Source organism: Pleurodeles waltl, chromosome 4_1, assembly GCF_031143425.1.
Source record: "Pleurodeles waltl isolate 20211129_DDA chromosome 4_1, aPleWal1.hap1.20221129, whole genome shotgun sequence".
Taxonomy (NCBI): domain Eukaryota; kingdom Metazoa; phylum Chordata; class Amphibia; order Caudata; family Salamandridae; genus Pleurodeles; species Pleurodeles waltl.
This window is the reverse complement of record NC_090442.1, coordinates 658,624,868-658,643,193: the sequence shown is the minus strand read 5'-3', so window position 1 is coordinate 658,643,193 and position 18,326 is coordinate 658,624,868. Positions and strand designations below refer to the sequence as shown.

The 18,326-nt window shown below is 44.0% G+C and overlaps 1 protein-coding gene across 1 annotated transcript in view; it reads right to left on the bottom strand.

The window, feature by feature from the left end:
• XPOT (exportin for tRNA) overlaps positions 1 to 18,326 on the bottom strand; it is a 710,192-nt gene that overhangs the window by 391,995 nt on the left and 299,871 nt on the right. Inside the window, exons 8-9 of the mRNA XM_069229126.1 lie at positions 14,856 to 15,024; positions 13,229 to 13,465 (exon numbers count right to left, since the gene is read on the bottom strand). Of these exons, the coding sequence (XP_069085227.1) occupies positions 13,229 to 13,465; positions 14,856 to 15,024 (406 nt within the window). The remainder of the gene's footprint in view (positions 1 to 13,228; positions 13,466 to 14,855; positions 15,025 to 18,326) is intronic.

Here is an 18,326-nt window from a genome sequence, read left to right as displayed (position 1 = left end):
TATCAACAACACACACAAAAAATGTGAGTCATTCCCTGACTATTTCCGGAGAAAGAATAAAACATTCAACTCTGTCGCCCAGTCAGAAAATTACCCAGTTCAAGAAACAACACTCTTGTACAATTGGCCGGCCTCTCATCAGACCTGAAGTAAATCGCCAAGTGTTAACTTTCATATACTTTTGCAAAGTTCAAACCCTCCTGTCATAAGATTTAGCCAATCTTCACAAACCTTCTGAAAGATGCCCGCGCCTTTATAGCCCCTCACAAGACCAACGTTATTAGCCCTCCCCTAACAATAGGGCAAATCAGTGATTATCTAAAAACGTACGACTTTCGTTAAAAATGTTGGCAAAGGCCTAGTCAGGTAGCAATGCACTTAATAATCAAATAGGATTTTAATCCAAGAAATGATTGTACTTGAACAGAAGTAGTCAATCTGTAAAAAGTCACAAAAAAGCAGATTAAAAAGGGCACAATTAACACCTTTGCTTCGTTAGACATCACAGCATGAAAATGACTGGCATGCTGAAGATGTTCCAGTTCAATACCACAGCTGGGGAATCTATATCAGAATTCCTTTTTAGATTTTTAGTAGGTGAGAAATGAGTAGGCTGTAACGCGCCTTACAATGGGTGTGGGTTTTGAGAACAGACCTGCTGCAGAAGGAGTTAAGAAACACAACATCCATTTCTGAAACAGCAATTTTGTTTTTGACAGGCATGACGTAAAGTTTCTTACTTGTAGATGTAGTTTTGCAGCTTGATGAATTTTCTGGATTTACATGCTGTGCATTATTCCGTCACCCATCTAGTGGGTGGGTCTGGAATTTTCTACTATTTCACCAGATTTTTTAGGCCCTCTTCTTTTTCTATTTTTCTATCTTTCTTCATTGGTGGGCGTCAACGGAACCTCCATTTGGGGTCCCTTTGTGACGATGTCGTACTTCCTCAGGAGGTTCCCACCTTAGGTCGCCATCTTTGGATTCTTTTTTATTTTTAACTCCCATCATCTTGGTGGAGGTGGGTGGGAAGCTTGTGAAGCCAGAAAATTCTTTAAACTGCAAAACTACACCTACAGGTAAGAAACTACATTTTGCAGGGTGATTTTTTTCTGGATTCACATGCTGTGCATTGATTTTATAGCGGTTTTATTACAGTGGTGGCTGGGTTGAAGATGGGCACTGATTTGTGAATATGCTTTAGCACGCTTTGTCCCACTTGCGCTTCTCTGTTCATCTGAATGTCAATGCAATAATGTTATGTAAACGTATGAACTTGTGTAAACGTGTGCACTGATGACCATGTTTGCTGCCATGCAAATTTCCTGTAAAGGAGTATTTGTTAGAAAGGTAATGGTTGCCCCTTTTTTCCAGTGTGGAGCATGCTCCAGGTGCTATTCTTAATGTTCCACCTGCACAGGCGTGACATAACTGCATTATTTGCGCAATCCATCTAGAATTGGGATCTTTGCATCTGGTTCTCCCGAGTAACTTTTTTCAAAAGATCCAAACAATTGCTGAGTCTTTCTGAAGGGTTTTGTCCTTTCAATGTAGTACACAATGGCACGTCTGGCGTCCAATGTATGCAGCTTTCTTAAACCACCTTTGGTATGAACTTTGGATCTGTTCTCAGGACAATTCTGTCCCTGTAGATTTGAAAATAGGGTTCTTGTATTGTGAATGCCTGCAACTCACAAACTCTGCGTAACAAAGTAATATCTGCCAAGAAAGCAGTCTTTAAAGTTAGCATCTGCAATGTAGTAAAGGGCTGTTTTTTGAGTTGTGAGAGAACTAAATTTAGGTTCCACGTGGGAGCTAGTACCCTTCTTATTTGTGCTATCCTTTTTACACCCTCCAAGAATCCTTTTACCACTAGTGCTGTGAAAAAACCTATTCCCATTTTTCATTGTGTATAAGCCACTATTTCTGCCAGATGACCCTTCAATGATGAATATGTAAGACAATCTTGTTAAAGAGAAGTTAAATATTTTTAACATTTATTTTCTCTTGTGATTTTCAAGAGTAGCTTATTGTTAACACACCAAACTGAAAATCTCTTCCACTTTGCCATATAACATTTTCTTGTTATTGGTTCTCTTGCCTCTCTTAGTACAGCCTTTGTATTTTCCAGAAACTTCAAACGTTCGAATTCTAAGTCTTTAGGAGGCCGCTAATTTGAAATATTCTGGTTCTGGGTATAGTACTGTTCCACCTTCAATTGATAATGCATCCTGTCTTCTTGGTAGTTTTTGAAATCTTCCTTGAGCTAGTTGTACTATCGCTGAGTAACGTTTTGTCCTTGCCCACTGCGGTGCAATTAAAATCATGGCCATGTGACTTATCTTGCGTTTGTTGATTACCATTTAGTTGTCATCTTTAACTTTTGTATTTTTATAAACTTGTTGATAACCCTGAGAATGACGATTGGGCGAGGCATCCATCTACCTTTGGAATTAGAAAATATATGTTGAATAATTTCCCTTGTTGGTTTCTTGATTTACCACCAATTCTATTGCTTGCTTGACTACAATTCTGCAACCTCCATGAGAAGCCGATTTGTTTCCTCCTTTGAATGAATCTTTCCCTTTGGACCCCTTTTTGGTAGGTATTTGATTAATTTTATACAATACCCAAATTCTATTGTGATCAAGACCCATTTGTCTGAAGTTAATTTCCTTCACTCCTGGAGAAACTTTTGCAATGTTCCACCCACTGGTGAGTTGTGATGGTACTCTAACTTCTTGCTGTTTTCTTTTACAGATGGTGTATGTGATATTGTTATTGCTGTAATGCAATCATTTGTTTGTAGGAGTTGCACCTCCTCTAGCTGATTGCCCTCTTCTTCTGACTCATCCTCGAAAGGAATTTCTCCCTTGTTGCTAGTACTCTCAGCTTTGTTGTGAGGAAGTGGCTTGTGTGTCACTGTTGAAGCCTTGCTGTGAACTCCCCAACTGGAAGCTACCCTTAGAGGCTGGACTTCTTGCTGAGAAAGATCCCCTTCGTATTCCTCCACAAAACTGCAATGCGCCCATGGACTTTGAAGTTTTATAGTTCTATTTAGCCGATTCAGGCTTTCATCGACTCAAATCTGGAATAACTTTTGGCCATTAAAAGGAGTGTTTTTATTTTATGTCTGCTTGGATCTCGGGTTTGAAACCTCAGCCAAGAGTGACATCTTACAGTAATCCCCATTATTAGCTAGTGACCAGACATGTCCACTGCATCCATTTTAAGCATGTATTTGCTATATTCTTTCCACCAGATGTGCTGCCCTTTTTTTTTATATTGTTCAGGGAGATGTTTCATTAATTCTCTTATTTCCTCTCAATGTTGGTGTGTCTCTATTGAGCAAAGCATTGAAGTTGGCGATAAGCCATTGGTTTGCTGCACTCCATTCCATCCTCTGACACATGAGTTCGATTCTTTTACTTTCTTTATCTGGGGATGGCCCTGATATAGAGGGGATATTTGCCTTTTTCCTTGCAACTTACAACTGACGTTGAGTATGCTGGGACAGTACCTTTAATGTAAGCTGAATCTTCTGAGCAGAATTTATATTTCTTTTCAGCCATCGGTGTGACGCCTCTACAAGTAGCTGGGTCTTTAAAAACTTCCCTGCCCAGATCAAGAATACTTGATATTTGACAGTTTACTTTCTGGATATAAAACGAACTTTGACTGCATTTACCATAATGCATTGGGGCTGCCTGCATGCTGGAGGGTGAGGCAGGGTGCTCCCTTTCTGGTTTTCCTGCCTTTAGACAAAACATGTTTTTTGGGGGGGTTTTCTCCACCGGAAACTCCGTTGAGGTCTCTGTGAGACTCCTTTTCGTGGGGCACACCTGCGGACGACGAGCATTTCGACTTCAAGGCTCCCTTTGTACCCACGAGTCTGATTCCCTCGACTTTAGTGTTTTAGCGAATGTTAGGGACTCTTAAATCCTTTCAGCTCCTCTTTGGTGCACCTTCTTCAACCTGGATCATCTCCCGATCAGCCTCCAAAGTTTTCCCCTCTGCAACATTTTCCTCCTCGTCGCTGGAAAGTCCCAAATCTCTAAAGGATGGTGTTGATTTTTGGCCTTGCAAAGCGTGATGGGCCATCCTTTGTTTCGCTCTCATCCTCCGCGTCTTCAGCGCAAACACGGAGCAGGCATTGCAATCTTCACTCCAGTGTTTGACAAGAAGAAAAATATTATACACTGGATACTTGTCATTCTGGGTGCATTTGTGATAGCAATTCTTGCAGAACTGGAATGGTGTTTTCTCCATTACGCCACATCAAGGGTCTGGGGGAAGGGCGGTGGCGGCCCCCTGTCTGAGCACATTCTTGGCAGTCCATGAGATAGAGTAAAATAAATACACGCTAACTTTTCTCATTTTTCGTCCACTTCCCGTCGATGATGTTGAGTTCTCTAACTTGATAAAAGTTTTTGCAAAAGTTTTCAGCCAATTCCTCAAAGCTCTTCCTTAACCTCTTAAATGCGGGCGTCGGCCACTGGCCGACGCCCACACACCCTCCCTGGTGCGGGTCACGACCAGTGGCCGACACCAGGAAGGGCATTAATAAATCCTCGGGTGCGTCGCACCCGAGGATTTATTTTTTTATTTTCCCCCCCCCCCCCCGGGAGACACGGAAGCTACCGTGTCTCCCCCCGCCCCCCACCCGCCCCTTTGTGACGTCAGCGCGCCGCGAGGCGCGCTGACGTTGCAAAGGTGTTTTCCCCATGAAAGCAGGAAGCAGCCTTGCGGCCGCTTCCTGCTTTCATGGGGGAAAACGGCCTTTTTCACGTTCGGGAAGGCCTCGTAAGAAAGGGGAGAGTCTCCCCTTTCTTACGAGGCCTTCCTGAAAGTGTTTCCTGGCCCCCGATCGCAGCACAACACTTTCAGGTTTCCTGGCTCCCCCGATCGCAGCACAGCTGCGATCGGGGGGGTCAGGAAACATTTTGAAAAGGCCTCGTAAGAAAGGGGAGACTCTCCCCTTTCTTACGAGGCCTTCTGAAACTGTTTCTGGCCCCCGATCGCAGCTGTGCTGCGATCGGGGGCCAGAAACAGTTTCAGAAGGCCTCGTAAGAAAGGGGAGAGTCTCCCCTTTCTTATGAGGCCTTCTGAAACGGTTTCTGCGATCGGGGGCCAGGAAACCCCACTAGACACCAGGGATTTCACTTTTGGGGGGCAGCCCCCCCCGGAAAACGGGCCGCCCCCCCCCCCGGCATAATTTTCCTAAAAAAATAAAAAGGTAGGCGCCCCCCCCCCAGGGGATTTAAAAAAAAAAAAAAAAAAAAAAATGAAATGACAGGGTGTCGCCCGTGGGCAGGGTGACCCCCTGTGGGGGCAATTTTTTTTTTAGATGTTGTAGGGTTTCCCTGGGGGCCATTTTGGCCCCCAAGGAAACCATACAACAACTAAAAAAAAATATATGTATATATCTATATATATATATCTATGTAGATAGATATATCTAGGTACATGGATATATCTATAGATATATCTATGTAGATATATATTTATATATATATATATAGGTAGATCTGTATCAAAGAGATTTATAAAGCGCGCTACTCACCTGTGAGGGTCTCAAGGCGCTGGGGGGGGGGGGGGACGGGGGGGAGGGAAAGGGGCTAGGAGGTTCACTGTTCAAAAAGCCAGGTTTTGAGGCCCTTCCTGAAAAGAAGTAGGTTTTGGGTCTTGCGAATGTGAGTTGTGAGTGCGTTCCATGTTTTGGGTGCAATGTAGGAGAAGGATCTGCCCCCGGTGGTGGTGTGTTTGATGCGGGGGTCAGAGGCGAGAGAGAGGTCAGCTGAACGGACGTTTCGTGTGGGGGTGTGGAAGGTGACTCTCGTTGAGGTAGGCAGGGCCTGTGTTGTGGAGTGATTTGTGTGTGAGGATGAGGATCTTGAAGGTGATCCTTTTGTCAATGGGGAGCCAGTGGAGGGATTTGAGGTGTGGAGAGATGTGTTCGTGTCGGTGGAGGTCGAGGATGAGTCGTGCTGCTGAGTTCTGGATGCGTGTAGTTTGCACTTGAGTTTTAGAGTGGTGCCGGCGTAGAGGGCGTTTCTGTAATCAAGCCTGCTGCTGATGAGTGCGTGAGTGACAGTTTTTCTGGTCTCTGTGGGGATCCATTTTAATGTTTTTCAGTATACGGAGTTTGTTGAAGCATGAGGAGGTAAGAGCGTTGATTTGTTGGGTCATAGAGAGGGAGGAGTCTAGGATGATGCTGAGGTTGCGTGCGTAGTTGGCGGGGGTGGGTGCAGGGCCTAGCGTGGTGGGCCACCATGGGGGGTCCCAGGTTTTTTTGGTGAGGGCCAAAGAGGATTATTTCGGTTTTGCTTGAGTTGAGTTTCAGGTGGTTGGCTGTCATATATACATCACTTTTGTCAATATGTGTGTGGTTTCCCTGGGGGGAAAAGGGTCCGACTTGTCTAGTGGCAGTTTTAGTGCCATAAAGAAGCGCAGAAGGTTTATAGGCCTACTGCAAAGAGCACATCTGTATTTTATGTAAATAGCTGAGTACATTAGTAAAGTCTATGGAGAGATGAAGGGCACTTTTGCTGGGTGGTAATGAGGGAATCCAAGGAGGAGGGAGTGGGAGCACCAATAATGATTGTTGGACTGGGCGCAGGAGGTGCTAAAGACTGTGACGAATGGTATGTGACAAGGTGTTTTTTGAGTGTCTTGAAAGTACGTGCTGATTGAGGGAAGAAGCGCAGGTAAGGTGGCCTCTACTGTTGCACGTATCTCACACACACCATCGATTTTGTGACTGTCTACGTAGGCTAGTGTTTTAGAGCAACAGTTTAGCCAATAGCAGAGATGGCATCTTGATGGATGACTGCTGCCTGCACTCGGGTTATAGAGGACCGCTCTGACATAGGATCAGAGACTGAGACATCAGATACTGAGACAGCATCTGAGGGATAGGACAATGGCGCAGACTCTGGGAGTGATTTTTCAGTCAGAGGAGTCCCATTCGAAAACTCCTCTTCCAGTACATTATGAGGGAGGTGATGAGGACAGTCCTGCTGTCCCTTCGCAAGCTGTTCGTGCAACTGGGTAATAGTGGGTTAGGCCAACCCAGAGAGCAGGTGAATGCGGCGGCAAGCAGAGAGAGAGTGCTCTCTTGGGAGCTCACCAATTTAGTTCAGCCCCAAATTCCACCACCCAAATCATATTGTGGAGACATCAAAATTGTCTATGGCAAAACAAACTGGTTTTGTAAGGCAGGCACCTGTGTTTTTGGTCCTGGATTCGGCGGCCATATAGAGAAACACACTAAACCCAAACATTTCTGGAAACTAGACATTCGGGGGAGTCCACAGAGGTGTGACTTGTGTGGATTCCCCAAAGTTTTCTTACCCAGAATACCCTGCAAAGCTGAAATGTTGAGAAAAAACTCTATTTTTCTCGCATTTCTGTCACACAAACTACAGGAATATGCTGGGATCCACAACATTCCTACCACCCAGTGACTCCTCACCTGTCCTGATAAAAACACTACCCCACTTGAGTGCCTACACCTAGTGCCTGTGTCAGGAATGGATCACCCCAGGGTCAACAGCTGCCTCACGTAAGGACCAACATTGACCGTTGTGTGATCTATTCCTGTCGCAGGCACCAGGCCTAACCACACAAGTGAGGTATATTTATCGGGAGACTTGGGGGAACGCTGGGTGGAAGGAAATTTGTGGCTCCCCTCAGATTCCAGAACTTTCTGTCACCGAAATGTGTGGAAAACGTGGTATTTTAGCCACATTTTGAGGTTTGCAAAGGATTCTGGGTAACAGAACCTGGTCCGAGCCCCACAAGTCACCTCATCTTGGATTCCCCTGGGTTTCTAGTTTACAAAAATGTGCTGGTTTGCTAGGTTTCCCCAGGTGCCGGCTGAGCTAGAGGCCAAAATCCACAGGTAGGCACTGTTTTCTATGAAAAAATGTGATGTGTCCACGTTCTGTTTTGGGGCATTTCCTGTCGCGGGCGCTAGGCCTACCCACACAAGTGAGGTATCATTTTTATCGGGACACTTAGGGGAACGCCGGGTGGAAGGAAATTTGTGGCTCCTCTCAGATTCCAGAACTTTCTGTCACCGAAATGTGAGGAAAACTTGTTTTTTTGGCCACTTTTTGAGGTTTGCAAAGGATTCTGGGTAACAGAACCTGGTCCGAGCCCCGCAAGTCACCCCTCCTTGGATTCCCCTAGGTCTCTAGTTTTCAGAAATGCACAGGTTTGGTAGGTTTCCCTATGTGCCGGCTGAGCTAGAGGCCAAAATCTACAGGTAGGCACTTCTCAAAAAACACCTCTGTTTTCTTCCAAAAATTTGGATGTGTCCACGTTGTGCTTTGGGGCGTTTCCTGTCGCGGGCGCTAGGCCTACCCACACAAGTGAGGTATCATTTTTATCGGGAGACTTGGGGGAACGCCGGGTGGAAGGAAATTTGTGGCTCCTCTCAGATTCCAGAACTTTCTGTCACCGAAATCTGAGGAAAACTTGTTTTTTTAGCCACTTTTTGAGGTTTGCAAAGGATTCTGGGTAACAGAACCTGGTCCGAGCCCCGCGAGTCACCCCTCCTTGGATTGCCCTAGGTCTCTAGTTTTCAGAAATGCACAGGTTTGGTAGGTTTCCCTAGGTGGCGGCTGAGCTAGAGGCCAAAATCTACAGGTAGGCACTTCTCAAAAAACACCTCTGTTTTCTTCCAAAAATTTTGATGTGTCCACGTTGCGCTTTGGGGCGTTTCCTGTCGCGGGCGCTAGGCCTACCCACACAAGTGAGGTATCATTTTTATCGGGAGACTTGGGGGAACTCCGGGTGGAAGGAAATTTGTGGCTCCTCTCAGATTCCAGAACTTTCTGTCACCGAAATCTGAGGAAAACTTGTTTTTTTAGCCACTTTTTGAGGTTTGCAAAGGATTCTGGGTAACAGAACCTGGTCCGAGCCCCGCGAGTCACCCCTCCTTGGATTGCCCTAGGTCTCTAGTTTTCAGAAATGCACAGGTTTGGTAGGTTTCCCTAGGTGCCGGCTGAGCTAGAGGCCAAAATCTACAGGTAGGCACTTCTCAAAAAACACCTCTGTTTTCTTCCAAAAATTTTGATGTGTCCACGTTGCGCTTTGGGGCGTTTCCTGTCGCGGGCGCGAGGCCTACCCACACAAGTGAGGTATCATTTTTATCGGGAGACTTGGGGGAACGCCGGGTGGAAGGAAATTTGTGGCTCCTCTCAGATTCCAGAACTTTCTGTCACCGAAATCTGAGGAAAACTTGTTTTTTTAGCCACTTTTTGAGGTTTGCAAAGGATTCTGGGTAACAGAACCTGGTCCGAGCCCCGCGAGTCACCCCTCCTTGGATTGCCCTAGGTCTCTAGTTTTCAGAAATGCACAGGTTTGGTAGGTTTCCCTAGGTGGCGGCTGAGCTAGAGGCCAAAATCTACAGGTAGGCACTTCTCAAAAAACACCTCTGTTTTCTTCCAAAAATTTTGATGTGTCCACGTTGCGCTTTGGGGCGTTTCCTGTCGCGGGCACTAGGCCTACCCACACAAGTGAGGTATCATTTTTATCGGGAGACTTGGGGGAACGCCGGGTGGAAGGAAATTTGTGGCTCCTCTCAGATTCCAGAACTTTCTGTCACCGAAATCTGAGGAAAACTTGTTTTTTAGCCACTTTTTGAGGTTTGCAAAGGATTCTGGGTAACAGAACCTAGTCCGAGCCCCGCGAGTCACCCCTCCTTGGATTGCCCTAGGTCTCTAGTTTTCAGAAATGCACAGGTTTGGTAGGTTTCCCTAGGTGCCGGCTGAGCTAGAGGCCAAAATCTACAGGTAGGCACTTCTCAAAAAACACCTCTGTTTTCTTCCAAAAAATTTTATGTGTCCACGTTGCGCTTTGGGGCGTTTCCTGTCGCGGGCGCTAGGCCTACCCACACAAGTGAGGTATCATTTTTATCGGGAGACTTGGGGGAACGCCGGGTGGAAGGAAATTTGTGGCTCCTCTCAGATTCCAGAACTTTCTGTCACCGAAATGTGAGGAAAACTTGTTTTTTTAGCCACTTTTTGAGGTTTGCAAAGGATTCTGGGTAACAGAACCTGGTCCGAGCCCCGCAAGTCACCCCTCCTTGGATTCCCCTAGGTCTCTAGTTTTCAGAAATGCACAGGTTTGGTAGGTTTCCCTATGTGCCGGCTGAGCTAGAGGCCAAAATCTACAGGTAGGCACTTTGGAAAAAACAGCTGTGTTTTCTATAAAAAAAATAGGATGTGTCCATGTTGTGTTTTGGGGCATTTCCTGTCGCGGGCACTAGGCCTACCCACACAAGTGAGGTATCATTTTTATCGGGAGACTTGGGGGAACACAGAATAGCAAATCAAGTGTTATTGCCCCTTATCTTTCTCTACATTTTTTCCTTCCAAATATAAGAGAGTGTGTAAAAAAGACGTCTATTTGAGAAATGCCCTGCAATTCACATGCTAGTATGGGCACCTCGGAATTCAGCGATGTGCAAATAACCACTGCTCCTCAAAACCTTATCTTGATCCCATTTTGGAAATGCAAAGGTTTTCTTGATACCTCTTTTTCACTCTTCATATTTCAGCAAATGAATTGCTGTATACCCAGTATAGAATGAAAACCAACTGCAGGGTGCAGCTTATTTATTGGCTCTGGGTACCTAGGGTTCTTGATGAACCTACAAGCCCTTTAAATCCCCGCAACCAGAAGAGTCCAGCAGACAAAACGGTATATTGCTTTCAGAAATCTGACATCGCAGGAAAAAGTTACAGAGTAAAACATAAAGAAAAATGGCTGTTGTTTTCAGCTCAATTTCAATATTTTTTTATTTCAGCTGTTATTTTCTGTAGGAAAACCTTGTAGGATCTACACAAATGACCCCTTGCTGAATTCAGAATTTTGTCTAGTTTTCAGAAATGTTTAGCATTCCGGGATCCAGCATTGGTTTCACACCCATTCCTGTCACTAACTGGAAGGAGGCTGAAAGCACCAAATATAGTAGAAATGGGGTATGTCCCAGTAAAATGCCAAATTTGTGTTGAAAAATTCGGTTTTCTGATTCAAGTCTGCCCGTTCCTGAAAGGTGGGAAGATAGTGATTTCAGCACCAGAAACCCTTGGTTGATGGCATTTTCAGGGAAAAAACCACAAGCCTTCTTCGGCAGCCCTTTTTTCCAATTTTTTTGGAAAAAACAAAATTTTCACCGTATTTTGGCTATTTTCTTGGTCTCCTCCAGGGGAAACCACCAACTCTGGGTACCATTAGAATCCCTAGGATGTTGGAAAAAAAGGACGCAAATTTGGCGTGGTTAGCTTATGTGGACAAAAAGTTATGAAGCCCTAAGCGCGAACTACCCCAAATAGCCAAAAAAGGGCTCAGCACTGGGGGGGGAAGGCCCAGCAGCTAAGGGGTTAAGTTTAAAACGTTTCTACAAAACATCCAAACCCAACAGTGGAAAAAAATAGAATCTGAAGATGGCGAACTAAGGTGGGAAAATCCAGAGGAAGTAGGATAAGGTCACAAGGGCACATCACATTGAGGTTCCATCTAAGCCCACAAACAAAGAAAGGTAGAAAAAGAATATGGGCTAAACAATTTGGTGAAATAGTAGAAAATTATGGACCCAACCACTAGATGGCAGAATAATGCACAGCATGTGAATCCAGAAAAGAATCATGCTGCAAAAGCCGGATTAAGAAATATGTCAGATGACAAAGACTGCATAATCACTTTTGTGACAATTTTTACAAGGCCTTCAAACTAATCAAACGTGAATTACTTCCTCTCCGGATAAAGACATTGGAAAACCTCTACTGTACACAAAGGAGTTACAGGAGGTAAACAGTGTAATGCAAAACAATATTGATTGTGTTTAATATGACCTTTGCCATTTGGCTCTGGGATACTGAACTATCCCAAATGCTCCATGTCTGTATGGTTGAGTTCTGGAGCATGCACACACATTTGAGGTACCTTTTTCATCAGATACAATTTCAAAAGCACATCTGGCACTACAGAAACCCAAGGATTCCAACATGATACATTTCCGCGGATGAGTGGAAAGAACATGCATGCAACCATAGAGCTCCCTTCTGCTTATGATGTTCTGGGTCTAGTAACAGTGATCTGATACCAGCACCAATAGGGGCTGCTAACGCTCACCTGCCTGGTGCCAAGTTCCTCTTAGCTAGACCCCTTATATCCTCCTAGGAAGTTGAAGGCATCCTCAATTAAAGGTCCCTACTTGGACACCAACAGAAGTCCGCTCTTCAACATTTTCAAATGAGTTACAACACTTTAGAAACAGGAACTCGGTAGATGCTGGGTCCTCATACATTAAACAGACAATTTGTGTGGGTCATCCATCAGCACTACCAGTTGCATCTGGTGCACTGCCTAGAGCCAGACGGGAACAACACGTGCAACAAAGAGAGGAACATTTTTCTATTCTTGTGAATAAAAAATATACTCTTTCCAAAAAAAGGGAGACAGCAAATGAGACAAAGGTACTACCCCATAGAATCAAGGCTTAGAGTCCTACATGAAGGAGAAGAAAACACAGGAACTGGGAGTGGTTGTTTGATATGTACAGGTAGGAGGTGGTATTACCACGAGGTTCATCCACACTTGGAAGGGATAAAAATTCTTAAAGATTCAGACCTTTTTTTGAAGTTTTTATATGCTTTTTGGGAAGGAGAGCGAGCACGAGTACCTTCTTTGGAACAAGAGTCACTCAAAATCACTATATTCTTCAATAACGGTTACAAGAGCTAAAACAGAAGCTTTCAGTTGTTTTTCCAAGCCCCTAACTAAAATATCCCATTATCTCAGCACTAACCCCGCAGAACCTAGATGCATTCCAACTAAGAACTACTGATAAAAAGGCATCATACTAAGTCACAGCTAAACTTTTGCCACACACACCTTCAACAGTGTGAACCCTTATTTTGCTTATTTATTAAATCCACATCATCCCTATTCATTCAAGTAAAGTTATTGTGCCAAGGTATGACACCTATTCATAAATGTGTATAGGCTTTGTTGGTCACTGTCACATTCATGTATGCACAATGAAAATGCAGATAAAATACAGAATGTGGTTTTCAAAATATTTAATAAAAAATGTATTACAGGTAAACATTATGAAGGAAGAGAAAATAAAAACATGCTAAAACAGTTACTATGATGAAAATATGACTATTTGTTACATTTTTATTCACCTTTATTTAAAAAAATTTAAACATACTTGCTTCAAGATGTGCAGGTAGTCGTAACAAAAACCAATAATATTGGTAGAAATGTCATCGTCTTCATGTACGAGCAACCGCAGCATGAGAGGTACTTTACTTTCAATGCTCTGTAGGGTTTCCTGTGCACTCTTCAGATCACCACTTTTTATCAGTTTAGTCCAACTAATTATTAGGGACTGCCCCATTCCATTCACAAGTTTGGAAAATCTGGCTAGAAAGTCCACATCTTCCTCCTGCAATAAAATAGCTACCTTTAAGTATGAGGTTCACACAACAAAGCAGGACGGTAGAAGAATGGGAATCTAGGCAAGGTGAAGGAAGGGCAGAGCAGAAATATCTTAGAAGCATGTGAGAACTACATAATATGACAATGTGCCGACAAATAAGTCCAGAATAACTATTACAACACCAATACATTATGCATAAAATACAGGAGGGGTTTTACCATTGCAGAAATTGGTGACAGCTTTAGGAAAGCCATAAAGCACATCACAACCCTTCTCATCATAATACTTCTCTGAAAGAAAACTTGGGATTTTAGGAATTAAGGATCACTGATCAACCCCAGCAGGGAATAATATCAAGAGGCTTGGGCTGAAAAAGTCTCTGTTGTGTGGCAGCATCCTACCAAAATAAGGTTGTGGAGAGAGCTTATTTTTGCCCTGTCTAGCTTGTGTTCTCTTTAACAGAGGAAACCATAATGCCCTATTTTTATTTTAATCAATATTTTTAAGTCCAATACTTATAGGGAAATATGATCAGCAGAGATTGCCATGTAGGCTTGAAACAGAAAAAACATTCCCCTTTGCTATTTTCACATTAAGGCACTCTGGCCCTCATTCTGACCCTGGCGGATACAATCCGCCAGGGCCAACGGGCGCGGGAGCACTGCCGACAGGCCGGCGGTGCCCCTAAGGGCATTCTGACCGCGGCGCTAACGCCGCGGTCAGACAGGGAAAACTGGCGGTCTCCCGCCAGTTTCCCGCTGCCCTGGGGAATCCTCCATGGCGGCGCAGCATGCTGCGCCGCCATGGGGATTCCGACCCCCTTCCCGCCGGCCTGGCTCTGGCGGTTCTTACCGCCAGAACCTGGCCGGCGGGAACGGGCGTCTTGGGGCCCCTGGGGGCCCCCCAACAGGGCCCAACAGCCTAGTCTGTCTGCATCGCAGACATTGAAAAGCGCGACGGGTGCTGCTGCACCCGTCGCACGCCTTCCACTCCGCCGGCTCGATTCCGAGCCGGCTTCCTTGTGGAAGGCGCTTTCCCGCTGGGCCGGCGGGCGATCTGAATCAGATCGCCCGCCGGCCCAGCGGGAAAGTCAGAATACCCCTCGCGGTCTATTGACCGCGGGGCGGTATTCAGGCGGCTTCCGACGGGCGGGCGGCAACCGCCGCCCGCCTAGGTCGGAATGACCACCTCTGTCAACCTGAGAGCTGCATGGCAATAAAATCATCACAGCTAAGGAAACTGCAAGGACGTTTTGCCTATGTGTGGTCCATAGAAATCCAACCCTGCATATGGACTTTACATTGCATTTTCAGTAATCTCTGCTAATTTGATAAAATTCTGAGGTTTGAAGAAAAGGGACTGTAAATCGTTACGCTGAGAAATGTGTCAAACTAACCTGATCAATGCTGAAGAAACCAGACGACTGAAGCACTTGACACAAAGATTCCACCAATTTGGTTTTATCAATTGGGTCCATTCCCTTATTCACAATTTCAAACAAGCAGTCACAGGCTTCTTCACGTAGGACTTCTACGGACATATGACTTAGCAGTATATTAATAAACCTGTAGATAAAGCAACCAAAAGTTTCAGTTTTTAGTGAGTCACTGGAGTACTTCAAGTATTTGTTGAACATGATTGCAAGTGAACTAAGCATTTAATACAAACAGGTTGTGTGATTGTGTGAACCTAGATGTTCATTATGAGTACTATATAATAGCCATGAAAAAGTCAGACTGAAAATAAAACCAATGACTCATAACTGAAGCTACCTTAATGTTTAAGATTAAAAAGAAACAATGCAACAATAGAAAAGGCACGTTGGATCATATCTCTAGTCTCTGTCTTTTTACGTAACAGTTAGAGCATTCTCATATCCATTTATTTAGTTAAATCAAAGTTGTAATTATCAAGGAAGCAAGAAATAAAACTAGTCACCTCCAAGACTATCCTTTTAGCATTTAGATATCACACTTCTTTTGATTTCCATGGCATCTAGTTTAAAAGCCTGATGACAGATCATAGCATCTTCAAATAGTCTTGATTAAATGATAACACTGTAACTGAAGGCAGTGATGAACACTGAAGAGAGAGATGATCTGGGTGACCCTATATTGGCCATACTGACCAAGTTTTAGACTTGCTTACAAGTTAGTGTTGTGAAACAATTTTTATAAAAACACAATGTTTCAAAATCAAACCACGTGTAGCGATCTACTGCTTGTTCTTTTTTAACTACAGCATAAAAACAAAAATTGTATATCTGAGTTCCATTTCTCACCTACTGCCACATTACTTTAGCACTCACAAGGTTCCATCTCATGAGGTGGTTGACAGCAGTGAACAGTGGGAGAAAATGAAATGCAAACAGATCTTACAGAAGGCTTGTGAAGACAAACTTCCAACCCTCCAAAGGAAATAACCATAGGCCTGCATCACATGAAATACCATAGGAGTCAGAGATAATAGGTAAAGGGTACCTTTTTCCAGTGTTTTAATGGCCCTTCATAGAATGCTTCTGAATACTGTTGCCTACTGAGCCTATCGATTCAGCCAAAGAAAACCCCTCTAGGCCTTTCCCCAATAGATCTCCTTTTCATCAAACTGCACCTGAAGCATCATAGCTTCATAACAGACGATGGAAGATGGCAAAGTGCAAGAACACTTCAGTTAGGGTCACAGTTTGCCAGTGTAAGTAATCTAGCCAGATGTACAATTTTATGGATCAGAACACTTTTGAAACAAAGAAACATCAAAGCAGTATATTAACAAGAAAGCCAGTAGATTCGTAGGGTGGGGATGCATTACAATGGTTTTCGAAAACTGCTCTGGCAAATATGGCACTGCTGTTTTTATCAGCCCCCTAAAATGGAGTTCGGCTGTACAAAGTAACCAGCCAGGCAGCCACACAGATCTCCACAGGAAAGCAACAGCAGGTGAATTATCTTTGGTAAAATAAGTTTTTTCTTTTACAATAGGTAAAACTCCCTAATACAATGTACAATCTGTGGTTAGATTTGTTTTTTATCACTGGGTTGTAGCCACAAAATGCATAGCATTGATCTGAAGCTCGATTGTTTTGTTATTTAGTAAAAGGTTTTTTTAAATGCACTCCGAAACATTTCTGAAAAACAGTGCTTTATTTCTAAAATAACACCCGCAGCTGATGTTATAAAATGTCAGAGCGCAAATAGCAAGGGTGCGCAGCCCTGAATCCATCCCACACCCCTTTAATTCAATGACAGGCACTGCCTGCCCTACTGTTTCACTCTTACAGTATCCTGCTTTCTCCCTTGGTGACATATTTTCTGTACTTCTCTTCCGCTGTCTTTTCGTTTTGTGTGTTTTTCCCTCTGTTGATCTTGGAAAATGCCTGATGTGGAGAATTAAACAACGGTCCCCAAAAACAAGTGCTGGCACCCCTCACCGACAACCACCAGCTCAAATTAGGCACTGCTGAAAACTTAAGGAAATCAGATCAATAGGATACAGTTTGATTGAGATGGACATGTGAACCCTCAAATGGTATGAAGGTCAAAATCACTAACTTTACTGTAAGGTGTCAGAACAAATCAAAGGGCAATCTTCCGGGCTGAAGACACTAATATCAGAAAAACAGTTTCTAAGTAGTACTATTAAGGCCTATGCTTCTAAACTCCAAAAGCGATACGGTACTAGTTTCCAGGACCAAATTAACACATTTAATAAGGATTTCAGTGAAAAATTGATGAATTAATATTTCAAGTCCCTTCATAAAGCCCTTGACACCAGCAAGCACAATCAACAGTGGGGGCCCAGGGGAACCCTCACTGAACGAAGGACAGGAGAACCATGACAGCCAGGGGAGATCCCAGGGAACTATAGGGTAGCATGGCTGGGACTGTCGGCCTATACTGACAGAGACAATTCTTCAAATCTGGCAAGAGGTCGTCCAAGCACTGGGCTGGTGGGGGAAACTTACATCAGAAACACCACTGTGGGACACCGCCCAAATGCAGGATATAACTAAGCTGCAGGCCTTTCAAAAATGGGATCTTCTGGGCATCTCCAAGCTGGGGGATATCTGGGATCCTGGGTGCATGCCATAATTTGAGGAACTCCAGCAAGAATACGAGTTCCATGACATCCAGCGTTTCCATTGTCTGCAGTCCCCTTTTGAGGACGAGCCCCCTTTGGAATTCAGGCTCTTGGCGGCACCCACTGAGGACACATGCAATTTCTCAAATCTACAGGACACTGCTAACCAATGGCCATGTGCCCCTCGAAGCCCTTAGGAACAAGTGGGAAGTGGAGCTAGGAAAATTAGATGACGGAGACTGGTGGGGGGTTCCAGCCATCACTTTTGTTTGCCATTGACCTGTGTGAATCCTGGCTCAAGTGCTTACACAGACCCAGTCTCTGTATCTTGTAACGTGCATTGTCATGGGATTACCTTTTACATGCTTTGTTTAGCGAGGTTATCAAGGCTTAATTAAAAAAGAAAAAGAAAAAAAGTTTTAAAATAACAACAGTGACGCCCAAGCCTTTTCCTAAATGTTGAAATGAAATATACGTGAACATTCACAAAGTTTAAGCAAATGTCAACTATGTGCAGACAATTTACCAAAAATGTGTTCGACTAAACGTTCTACATACACCTTTTAGTAACTTGTTTTAATGCAGAACAGGAATACATTTTTTGCAAAAGGCTTCATGACTCATTGGGGAAACCAATGAGATTTGAACGCTGTTAGTATCTCAAGGTTGTAAAGCTCTAATTTTAGAGAATCCAATCACACACTGATTATTAGTGAAAGAACTACCATCATTGGCCTTAATTATGAGGGCAGTATTCAAATCCCAAAAGTGATGGTTTGTTATGAGTTAA